The 12,181-nt window shown below is 40.4% G+C and overlaps 1 protein-coding gene across 5 annotated transcripts in view; it reads right to left on the reverse strand.

Moving 5' to 3' along the window:
* Positions 1–574: 574 nt before the first annotated feature.
* RHBG (Rh family B glycoprotein) overlaps positions 575–12,181 on the reverse strand; it is a 49,053-nt gene continuing 37,446 nt past the window's right edge. For 3 of the 5 annotated variants that reach the window (XM_051993803.1, XM_051993802.1, XM_051993800.1), the window contains 9 exons: positions 9,445–9,631; positions 8,548–8,698; positions 8,140–8,287; positions 5,432–5,598; positions 4,835–4,972; positions 4,291–4,424; positions 3,927–4,048; positions 2,541–2,614; positions 575–1,839 (listed from right to left, as the gene is read on the reverse strand). In XM_051993803.1, coding sequence (XP_051849763.1) covers positions 1,771–1,839; positions 2,541–2,614; positions 3,927–4,048; positions 4,291–4,424; positions 4,835–4,972; positions 5,432–5,598; positions 8,140–8,287; positions 8,548–8,698; positions 9,445–9,631 — 1,190 coding nt within the window. In that variant the 3' untranslated portion in view covers positions 575–1,770. The remainder of the gene's footprint in view (positions 1,840–2,540; positions 2,615–3,926; positions 4,049–4,290; positions 4,425–4,834; positions 4,973–5,431; positions 5,599–8,139; positions 8,288–8,547; positions 8,699–9,444; positions 9,632–12,181) is intronic. The other 2 variants (XM_051993801.1, XM_051993805.1) reach the window with 2 other exon arrangements.

The raw sequence follows: 12,181 nt of genomic DNA on the forward strand, positions 1-12,181 counted from the left end.
AAATCTTTCCCTTCCTCTAAGCACCATCTCCTCTGTCAAGCTATCCCTGATCCTATACAAGGGAACAAGGGGAAATAAGGATTTACATTTGTTTTTCAGTCATTTCAGTTATGTCCAACTCTTTGTGACCCTATGTAGGGTTTTCTTGGCAGGAATACTGGAGTGGTTTGCCATTTCTCCAGTTCATTTTACAGATGGGGAAACTGAAGCAAACAGGGTTAAGTGACTTGTTCCAGTTAAGAGAGCTAGTAAATATCTAAGCTCAGATTTGAATTTAAGATGAGTCTTCCTGATTTCAGGCACAGCACTCTATTCATTGAGCCCTATGGATTTATATAGTATCTATTATGTGTCAGACACTGGACTAGGAGCTTTACAAATATTGCCTCATTTGATCCTGCAACAAACCTGGGAGGCTAATTCTGATATAATCCCTGTTTTGCAGTTTTGCAGGAAATTGAGGCAGACAGGGTTAATACGGTGCCTTGCTCAGAATCTAGGATCTGAGGTCATATTTGAACTCTCAGGGCTTCCTGCCTCCTGGCCCAGCACCCTATCCACTGAGACATCTAGCTGCCAGTGGGCACCTAATAAGTGTTTATTGAATTAAATTGAAAAGACAGGATGGAGTTGAGTTGGTAGGACACATTTTCCAAAGGGAGACACAATGAAACAAGGGAATGAAAGGAAGAGCTGGCTCCCATGTTCTCATCCATCTGGGCTGGAATTTGAATGTAGCCTTCTTTGTGGAGGCAGAGGAAGCCCGGAATGACTTTTGGAAAGGGAGCTGGGCCTGGACCTCAGCTTGATGTCCTCCTCTGCCTGCCTCGGCGCTCCCTCTAGTGACCACTATGGGTCAGTGATGTAGCAGAGATTTCCGAGAAGGGGCCTCTGTGGCCTTTAGGCCTTTCCTCCCCACTCAGTCCTTCCCCCCACCCCACTCCTGGAATATCTCTGCATTTCCAATGTCTGCATAATGTCCCATTCATTCTCCCCACCAAGGGAAAGGGACTTCAATCAGGTTAGGGGTCAGTTCAGTCAAGCAATTGGGTCCATGAATCCAGTCTGGCATCTCCTGGGGCTCCATTTTCGATATCATTCATTTCATAGCAAATGGACTTTGTTGTCACATTAGGGAATATGGCGTTTCAGCAGAATGGAAGGAGGTTAGGTCATGGGAAGGCCTTCCAAGATTCAATTGAATAAGGAGAAGTGACAGATATGTACAAAAGATGTGGGATTTAATCGCCTTCATAGTCTCAGTCTTCAGTAGTCTCAGGTTAAACATTTAATGTGTTTCTGTGACAGGGGATAAATAAATCAGTCTCTAAGGTCTAAGCAAATAGACTAGAAGGACAGATAAATCAGGGGGAGGGGTGTTTATCATCCCATGGACATGTCATCCCCCTGCACTCCTACCTGCCCTATGATGACTCCACCCCGCCCAAAGGTACAACCATCCTTCACAGCCCTTTCTCTCCTGCCTACTCTTTTCACACCCATTCTCCCTGCCTTTTGTCTCATTTCTGCCTGTATCCCTCCCATAGTAGGTTTTCTGGCCCAGTCCCTGAAATTCTTCTCAGTCAAGAACTGCTGTTAATTGGTGAATATTTCTGTTTGCAGCAAGAGAGATCAAAGAACTTCCCAACAAAAGAGGTGAGCCTCTCCCATATTCAAGAGTCATAATGCATCCTCATCATCCCTCAGAGAGGCCCCATAGGAGTCCCTATCCCCCAAACAAGAATGATAAGTCTTGCAAAGGTTCACTGTTTAGGCCTGAGTCTCTGTATCCTCAGACCTCAAGTGTCCGTGGACTTCATCTTCATGTTCAAGAGGAACCTGGAACATAGAACAATGGTAGCTGATAAAAAGAGAGAGCTGGGGAAAAAAAGGAGGTCAGGAGTACAAGATACTGGGCTCTGGGAGTGGGAAATGATTTTTCCCATCTCTCTGGTAACCTTTCCACATGTAAGACAAAAGAGAACATGGCTAATGTGGAAATATGTTTTACACAATTGCAAAATATAACCTGTAGCAAATTTTTTACTATTTTAGGAAGAGTGGAGGAGAAAAGAAGCATGAGAAAATTGAAACTCAAAATTTTGTTTAAAAAAAGAATGTAAAAAATCGCCTTTATACATAATGAGAAAAAACAAAATAATATTAAAAATTAAATGAGTGAGAGTTGGGGAAGGGCAGGAAAAGAATTGATTGGAGAATGAATTTAAGCCTCACAAAAAAAGGTGAAAATGAGGAGACTGTATTGTCAGTGAGAGTAGAACAAGGATACTGGTAAAGGAAGAGCCCAAAGGGACATGTTTTCAGAATATAATTAGAAAAAAACAAAATGCTATTAAAAATTACACTAGTGAGAGCTGGGGAGGGGCAGTTCAGTAGCAAAATGAAAAGAATTTATTTAAGAAAAAGAATTTAAGCCACAAAAAAGAAGGAATGAGAACATAAGAGAGAGAGTAGAACAGGGATGCTGGTAAAGGAAGAGCCCAAAGGGACGCATCTTCAGAATATCAATTGTGTTATACCTCCCAATAGATTTGGTCCTCATAACACTGGGAATCAGGAGGGGAACTCAGGCAGGGGAGCTTCAGCAGAAGTCCTGAGAAGAGAAGAGGAAGGGCATAAAATTCCTCAAACAGGCACCATGGGAGGGGTGGAGGAAGGAGGATACCACAAGAACAAAGACTAGAAGAGAAAGAAAATGAAATAACAAGGAAAATGAGTTGCAAAATAAAAAGAATAGGAATTTAGTATCTTGGACTTGAGAAAACCAAAAGGAAATGAATTCTCAGATCAAATTCTTCTGTCAAGCACAAGGGAAGAGATCAGGTCTGCCTGAAGTCTATATCTCTAAGAGGCTTTCAAACAAAGAAATCTCTATCAATCTCATGAAGGATGGGGAAGTGGATGTACTGATCTCTGCATGGCTGCTCTGATCTCTTGGGAAGCAGTGTAAAATAGCGGCATGTTGGACTAGAGCTTCTGGATTCTAGATCTAGCTCTTCCACTAATTTACTCTGTTAATCCCAGTTAAGTCATTTCCCTTCTCTGGGCCTCAGTTTCCCCATCTTTAAAATGATGGGGCCAGTTATGGTGATGGATACCTCTGACATTCTTTCTCCTGGGAAAGCCAAAGCTAGAGGGTCACTTGAGTGGGGGAGTTCTGAACAGCACTTGGAGCTGGAATTGAATAGATGTCCACACCAAGGCCAGCTCTAAAAGATAGTGAGCCCCAGTGAAGAAGGTCACCAGGATACCCAAGAAGGCGTGGACTGGTCAGGTCAGAAATTGAGTCAAAAATTTCTATCTAAACAAGGGGATCGGGACTGTGAGTGGCCCCTGGGCAGAACAGAGAGATTCAATCTCAAAAAAAAAGTAAAACGATGGGACTGGGTTTATTGCTCTGTTCATTTCCAGGTTTTTGACATTTTGATTCTACCTTTTCTCCCCATCCCCATTCACAGTGCCTTTAGCCTCCAGCCCTGTTACCTGAGATTGAACTGCCCTCTGGTGGAGATAGAGGGCAAAGCTTGGAAGGTTTGGGTTACATAGAAAGCCATGATCCTCACCTTTGGAGACCCTGACTCTAGTTATCAAAAAGAATCTCTTCTTCAAAATATGAGAATAGAAATTCTACCACTCCATCCTGCCACCAGCCCCTCAAGGTGGTTTCTATCTAACTGGCATTCCTCCTGCTTCTCTCATCCTAAACCCTATAAATGTGGTACCCCCCATGGCATCTCCCTCAAGAAAATCCCCATGGATTCCAGGGTGGCAACCCTTTTCTTCTCTATCCCTTAACTTCTCTCATCTTCTATACTCATTCTAGTACCCATCCCTCCCTTCTTTTCCCCCCAGAATCATAGTGAATTAAGAATAGTAGGTAGTGGACACGAGAGCTTTTCACTTACCTCCAATTCCTCCACCCAAGGCAGCCAACACCAGGGTGACAAAGAGCCCCAAAAGTTGATATACAGCCTGGGATGTTGCACTTCGATGGCCTTTAGCAACCAAGGGGAATATCTTTTCCAATCTGAAAAAAAATACTTGGGACTGGAGCAAAAAAATTCCAGAAAGAGAAGTGCATAGACTAATGGTGTGTATAGGAGACTTAGAGTAGGTTCCTTGGAGCAGTTTAGTGTATTATGATATATACCAAAAAGAGATGTCCAAAAGACAACCTAAAAGCATCTATGTCTGGAAGATAGCAAAGAAACATTACCCCAATTGACCACTTGTAAAAAGCAAGCTCTTCCTTGGGGTGGACAAACTCACCCTTCTCCATAGATTTGATGGGTGGCCAACGCAGCCACAAGAGCACCAAGGAGGGCTCCCAGGACCCCAGGCATCCCATGGAGATTATGGACTCCACATGTGTCTTGGACTTTGAACTTTGACTCAAGGATGGGCTGAGAAACACCAAGGAAAGACATTGTACAAATAAATCTTTGGAGTATGTTTCACACTCTTCATATGATCTCCCCAATCTCTCCATTCGCAGAATCAATATTAAAACCAGCCAAATACTAGGCTTTTACAGATAAGAAAACTCAGGGCCAGAAAGAGTTCAGTTAATTTGCCTGAGGTCACACACAGGTAAGTAGTATGTAACCCTAGTTCTTTTGACTCAAATGCAATGCTCTTTCTATTATACCATACTTCCTCCTTCCTACTCCCTTCTTCCCTACCATGCCCTTGGGCCAGGCCCAAGGTGATTTGTTAATTGCTAAGTATATGGGCTGGGGACATTTGGGTCCTAGACTTAGGTGACTCTTTCAACCTCTTGGTTTTCTCATGATGAAGAAAGTGACTACTATACCATGAGGAATTTGTATCCCAGAGTGGAGATGGTCCCAGCCAGGAATCCAGCAACCAGAGCCCCAAAAGGTGTAATCATCATTTCTGCAGAAGTCCCCACAACCACCCCACCTGCCAGTGCTGCATTCTGAATGTGGACCTTAAAGTATATGGGAGAAAGGGGGAGTTAAATGATAGTGGAAAATCAGGAGAAAAGTCTTTCTAAAGTCATTATATCCATCCCATCTCAATGATCGAGTTCCCCTCAACCCCATCACATTTTTGTCTTATCCCATCCCATCCTAAGGACTCCCCTATTATGGTAGTTCCCATTTCTAAATATCCCTTTTGCAATCTGATCTCCATATTTCCTGCTATCACACCAATTCTTTCCATTGCCATCAGTGTAGATGGAACCCATACAAATTTATCTTCCTGCAGAATATTTCAGTCATTTAAATGGTGGATCCCAATCCTTAAGCTCCCTTTGGCATTCCCAGTACTTCCCTTCTTCCCACGGCTGTTCTCTGTTCCTTTAATGGCATGGGCTGAGAAGAGAAGTATTCATAGCATCCTAACTCATAGAGTTAGGAAGTTTGGTCCTGCTAGATGCTCTTACCATGTCCAACTTTCCCTCTCTGTTTAGGAGGGCTGATAAGGCAAAAGTACTCAAGGTGCTGGCCCCCAGGGAGTAGTATGTGTTGAGGGCTGTTCGGTGCTGACCATCCCCAGTATGAGTAAGGGCTGAATTGAAGCTTGGCCAAAAGATCCACAGGAAGATGGTTCCTATAAAGCAAGAGAAAGGCATTTTTTCTCTCAAGGGGCATACACACACATAAAGTAAATTTAAAAAAAACAAAAAACTTTAGAATGTTTTTTGGAGGAAAGAAATGGAAGGTATAAATCTATGTTTCTGCCAGAGTCAATTAGACATCCCCCTGGGATAAAGAATGATTCAGAAAATACTGTAGAAAATGTAGCTTCTGGTGACTTTATGACACACTATTACTAATCTCATGATCCCAGATCTTGGGCAGCTCAGTAACATGGCTCCTCCTCCTCCCTTCTGTACCCTGAAAATCATACCCACGGCCTGAAAACTCAAGTTATAGAAAAACAACCCAACAGCTGTGCTGCTTCCCTGAGACAAGAACCCACCTGTTTCTTATTCTCTCCCTAGTCTCCTATTACCACATCCTGAACAAGCAATGTGATGAAGACCAGTCTTCAAATCCCAGCATTGAAAATATTGCCTTTTGTATGGTGGATGTGGGCCACTGACATTCAAGAGAAGCAGTATGTTTCTTAGTACCACTGACTGCTGCAGTTCTTTTTCTATCTCTACAGTTCACCTGTACTGCCTGTCTTACTGTACCAATCATGAAATATAACTGTATACGATTAAATAAAGTTTTAATATTTGCAAAACACTGCAAGTAAATATCGATCTCAATGTAGAATGTTCTATGATCCTCTTTTAAACTTAAGAATAGGGAATATAAATAAATATTTAATGAATATAAATGGTATTAAAAGATATACTTCAGTATGATCTGTGTTGAGAGAGACAGAAAAACAAAAACAAATGGAGATCTGTTTAAAAGAAACAGATCTGGAGAGGGACTAACTGAAGGAATTAGTGAATAATTCTTCTTGAATGGTAAGACAAAACATATGAATAACGACACATTTATGGTACATATGAATGTTACAAAGGACTTTATAGACATTTTATCCTCAAAACATCCCTATGAGGTAGAGAGTACAAAACATTAATATTCTTATTTAACACATGAGGAAACTGAAGCTGGGAGAGATTGTGTTACTTGCCCAAAGTCACATAATTAGCAAATTATAAGGTCAGAATTCAGGCTCAATGATTTTTTCACTATGTCTCATGGTGTAGTCCTGGACTCCATAGACAGAAAAGGAAGCAAGGACCATACTTTTGCCTCATGTCACATTATGCCTTATGGGAGAAGAAGATAATTAATGGAAACCAGAGGAGTCTGGATAATTGTCATATTCTACCTTTGGAGTTTTATTCTGAGAAGAATATATGGAGTGAAGAGAACAAAAGAGGCTTTTGTGACCACTATGGTGGCTTGACTAACCACAATCAGATAGTAAGGCCCTAAGTATTTTCACCTAGAGAGGAAGGTTACAATGATTAACTTGGTCAAATTCACATGGAGCTTTGACCCTGGAATTTCCAGCACTGAGACAAAGGCTGCAATAACCCTGGAATCTTGTTGAGAAACCAGAGCTGCAAACTGCAATCTTAACTCCTAATTGAGCTGTAAGCATAGGCTAGGTTGCCACCAATTAAAAATAAAAGCAATCTGGAGAAAATGTGTTTAGGAAACAGCACATGAAAAGTACATCCATTATTGTTTTCTGTTCCTGCTTTGTTTTCATAATAGCATTACAGACTCAAAGATAAAACTGGCATCTTCAAGACCATCCAGTTCAATCCCTTCATTTCACAGATGGGAAAAATTAATCTCAAGAAAAGTAAAGTTACTTGCTCAAGATCAAATAAGGCTAGTGGACAGGTAAAGATTGTACTCACGTTCTCTGAGCTCCCAATTATTTCTATTATCTCTACAGCCTTTGGTCATTTTTGTTATCTGCATGAGGTTATCTTCAAATAAGAAAATACTACCACACATAGGCAAAAATTTTGAATGGTAGATGAAGCATTCAAACCTATATAGTAAATGAAGAGGTCATACTCAAGAAGTTTGTCCCCAGAACTGAATCTCAAGGAAGTACAACTGAGATCCTAGAAATTATTAAAACAAAGATCCCAAAGATCTTACATCAACATCTGAAAAGATCTATTTCAACTCCTACATGATCAGAAATACTTTCTCTAATATTGTGGAAAAGTCAACCACTTCTTTTTTCCCGAAAACTTCTCAGATCTAACATGCTACCTCTTCCCAGCCTCTGCTTGCTAATTTTCAGTTATGGAGAAATCATGAATTCTGGAGGTAGCCTATTCCACTTTTGGACAGCATTAAGTTTTTCCTTACATAGAATTAAAATATTTTGTACATTTATACGAAAGTTGACTCTTAAAAGAGATAATACACTGTATTTTTGAAAAACTTTTTTAAAATGGCATAAATACTTTACCTATTTTTCATATGCGCTTCTCACTGAAGCTTAATTTTATTTCCTAATAATCCTTCCAGTAGACATTAAAAGCTGTGTCTGAATGGAGCATTAACATTAGGATCATTTCTCAAGTGTTGGTTCCCACTAGGACATATAAACCATACTGAGCCTTCCTCTGTCCTCAGGCCTGCCCTGGTCCCTTACCAATCATAGCAAAGAGGTCTGAGTGATACACAGAGCCTTCCCGGTGTTTGCTCTTGCCCAGTTGCGATCGGTAAAGAACTCTGGAGAGAACAAGCCCAAAGTAGGCACCAAAGGTGTGGATGGTCATGGAGCCCCCAGCATCTTTCACCTGGTAGGGAAGAGACTAGTGAGGGAAGGGCCATTGTTCTGCCTCCTTCTTCCTTCCCCATCCTCTATTTCCACTTTTTCCACCCCTGGATTTTCAATGAGATTGGTCCCCCTGCACCAAGTGTCCACCACTCCTCCCTTGTATAAACGAAAACTACTCCTTTTCCTGAAAACTTCTCAGATTTAACATGTTGCCCTCCCTATTATTATTATAGTCACATCCTAGGGAAGTGGGGAGAAGAAATAATTCTAGGCTCTCACCCCAAGAAGATTGAGGAGGATGAATTCATTGATCCCAAACAGTGTCACCTCCAGTAGAGACATGAGCAGCAGCTGTACAGGGCTTGTCTTGCCCAACACGGCCCCAAATGAAATCAGAACAGCTCCAGTGCAGAAATCAGCATTGATCATGCTGGAAAGAATAGGAGGTTGGGAGGTAGAGGAGGAAAGAGTTTTTCACAGTAGGAATAGGAAATAATCAAAAACACACTGAAAGAAAGAAAAAACTAATTCTTGCCCAGGGCTACAAGGAAATAAGGTTCTTTTCAACTTCCAAATATTCTAAATAACTTTCTCATTTGAGCTTAACTACATGTTGTGAAATTGATATTACCATGTTCTCATCATCTGACAGAGAAGAAACTTAGGTGGAGAGAAATATAGTGAATAGTTCAAAGTTATATTAGCTGCCAGCCAAGAGGCAGAGGTCACACTTGAACCCAGAACTTCTGACCCTAGTTCTAGTACTGGAGCTTAAAAAAAAATCAAAGTCTTGGAGGAGAGCTCAAAGAAACTGAGATTGGGGGTGGAGAAGAGCAGAGGAAAAAGAATGTGAGTTATCAAACAAAATAGAAAAAAAAAAAGCTATGGTATAGCTAAAAGAAAACTGAGATTTAAAAAAATAGTAGCAGTGGGATAATAAAGCAATGGGCTTAGGAATTAGGCAACAAACTAAAACAAAAATTGATTAGCCTCTGCCTTCCTTATCCTATATAAGAGAGTTTTGTGTTTAAAGATGGGCTATTCAGGGCTATTCTGTAGGAACAGGTATTAGGGAGGTTCTATGTACCTACAAGTTACCATATGGACTCCTGAATGTGGCTCTAAAGGAAAAAAGAAGGGAGAACACTTTCTGGTCTTTCATCACCACTCCCTCACCTTTCCATACCAATGTAGATCTTGCCTTCATGAAAGGAGTGGAGGAAACCCTGGACCAGAGTGGACCACTGCAAAGAAAAGGCTGAGAGGAGAAAGTTGAAGCCAATGCTGCTGAATCCATAGCGTTGTAGGAAGGTCATCAGAAAACCAAAACCGATGAAGATCATGGTATGGACATCCTGGAAACCTAAAGCGGGGAGAAAGAATCTGAGATCAGATACTTATATCTGGAAGAAACACCATGAGACCTCATTAGATTGATACCCACTGAATTAAAAGGAAGGTGCTCCCTCTGCCCCCTTTTCCCTCCAGCACGCCCTGAATGGCCCTCCAGCTCCTATCCTTCTTCTCCATGTTGCTTTCTCCTCTTTAGGCTGGCCTGAACTGCCTCAGAGCTGGACAGTGAGTCTATAAAACTCCCCAAGTGTGGCAGGGGTGGGGGTGAATGACTTCACCTTGTCCTTTGACTATTTCCCAGGGCCTGGCAGTTTAAGCCAGTATCCCTCAGATGAATCTTGGGTCCCTCTAAAGGAGGGGTTCTTAACCCTTTTTGTTCTAAGGAGTCCTCTAGCAGTCTGTTAAAGCCTATAAAACTCCTCAGAATAATAGTTAAATGCACAGCATCAATGGTGAAAAATTATCCTTGCATATGTTTTGAAATAAAAAGCTTCAATTAAACAAAATAGTCAAATGCACAACAAACATAGAATTACAAAATAAATCAATTACATTGAAATACTGAGGTGAAAATATAACTTTTCCCAAATTCACAGATTCCCCCCCCCACTTTGAAATCTATCCATAGACCATTTGGGATAACAAAGAGAGGACTGGGTTATCATCCCACTTTGAAAGGCAAGAAAATTTGAACTATTCTTTTGGGAATATTCCCTACCACACCTCCTCTGTCCCTATATCTTTCACATTGCCAGCTGTTTAAATATTGCATAACCTTCATCTGCCTTGATTCAATGCCAACATCTTCATTCTCATTCTAGAGATGGAACTTCATGAGATTCCCTTTCTCCTCTCCCTCGTTCCTCTACTCAAGCATTGCTATCTTTTGGGAAGTCCTTTCTTTTGTCTCTATCCCTTCTGCCTTAATACTACTAGGTTTCTCCTCTTGTCCCCATTTTTTGTATATTTCCTTTTGGTCTCCAGTTATATGCCTATTTCATAAAATTTCATTATTTACCTCAAAAAAAGTAACAGAGACTCTGTTAATAATAACTTATTTAGCTTTAGAATGTAATATATAATTTTCTATGAGCAAAATTACTTTTCCTTCTGTAGCTAGACAGATATTAAAATGAGTTTGCATTCTCCAGAAATCCATTGAATGAGGAAAGTTTCCAGATTTAGATTGAAATGCTAAGAATGGACTTATATGGGAAGGGTTTTCTTTATTCTACATGTGGACTCTAATAGAGATCTACCAATTATGTCCAACTTCTGGGCCTGAGGAAAGCTAAATTGAACAAAGTTATGAGTTACTTGTTTCTTGTAGATTGTAAAATGGCACGGGATAATGTAGTTTGATCAACCTGATCATAAAAATTTGGCTAATACCCAATGTCATCTTTCTGGAGACCTAGGACCCTTCTACACAACCATGCTAGGAACCTTTAGTTTGGAGAAGTCCATGTTATAGAGTAAAGGAAATAAGAGAAAAACTTTAGAGAACATAGGAAACCTGTATCTGGGAAGGGTCAGATGACCCCACACTTGTCAGGTATGTAGAAGAATGGTTTCCTGTTTAGAATCATCACTTGTTCTAAATGATATATGAAGTCTCTTCCAACTCAGATTCTGTGATTCTGGAAAGTGAGGTAAAGTAGAATGTTTAGGTATTTTGGGGAAGTTTATGAACAGAGTCCTGTGTTGGGATTAAATACCCACATCAGAGGAAACAAAAAACAGATGAAATTTACTTTTATATAATTAATAATTGAATATAAATGTAGGTAGATTCATCATATCCATAGAGAGGTTCACAATTCTGACAATAAGTCCATAGACTTGGACCTGCCCAGGTTTCGAAATATTCTTCTTGCTCCATCACATCCATTCTCTTCCTATCACATCCATTCTCTTCCTACCTTTCCAGTTATAGAGAAAATAAGATTCTGCCTGTAGCAAACACACCCAGATGTAACCACACCTCACTATCTATCTCCTGGCACCTAGGAAAAGTTAAAAAAAAAAAAAAAGCTTAAAACCCTGCACACAAGAAGCCACAATGAAAATCAGTTTGCACTTATTGAGCCTCTACTGTGTGCAGAGCCTAAGAATGGTTGCTGAGAGAGATTCAGTTTAGATAAGAGAACCCCACCCAGGGGATTCTCAGTGTAGTAGGTTAATACACACATACATAATTTTGATACGATATTTATTGGAAAAGTACAAAAAGTGATACATGAAATTAGAAGGGGGAAGAACATCACCATTTTTAGGTGTCAAAAAAAAACCTTCATGAATGGGGAATCATTTCAATTACTTTAAAGAATGGATACTGAAAGGAATTCACGGCAACACAGATTTAAAGCTTTAGAAGTAATATAACTCGTTCCTTTCACTTTACCATATAGAAATGGAGGCACAGAGTTAAGTGACTTGTCCAAAGCTGCACAGCTAGTAAGTGACTAGGTAGATTTTGAATCCAGGTCTCTTGTCTCCAAAGTCATTCCTCTTTCTATAATAACATACAGCATCTATTCAACAGTTTAGGAGGGAGAAG

The sequence above is a fragment of the Antechinus flavipes genome, chromosome 4 (assembly GCF_016432865.1).
Source record: "Antechinus flavipes isolate AdamAnt ecotype Samford, QLD, Australia chromosome 4, AdamAnt_v2, whole genome shotgun sequence".
NCBI lineage: Eukaryota > Metazoa > Chordata > Mammalia > Dasyuromorphia > Dasyuridae > Antechinus > Antechinus flavipes.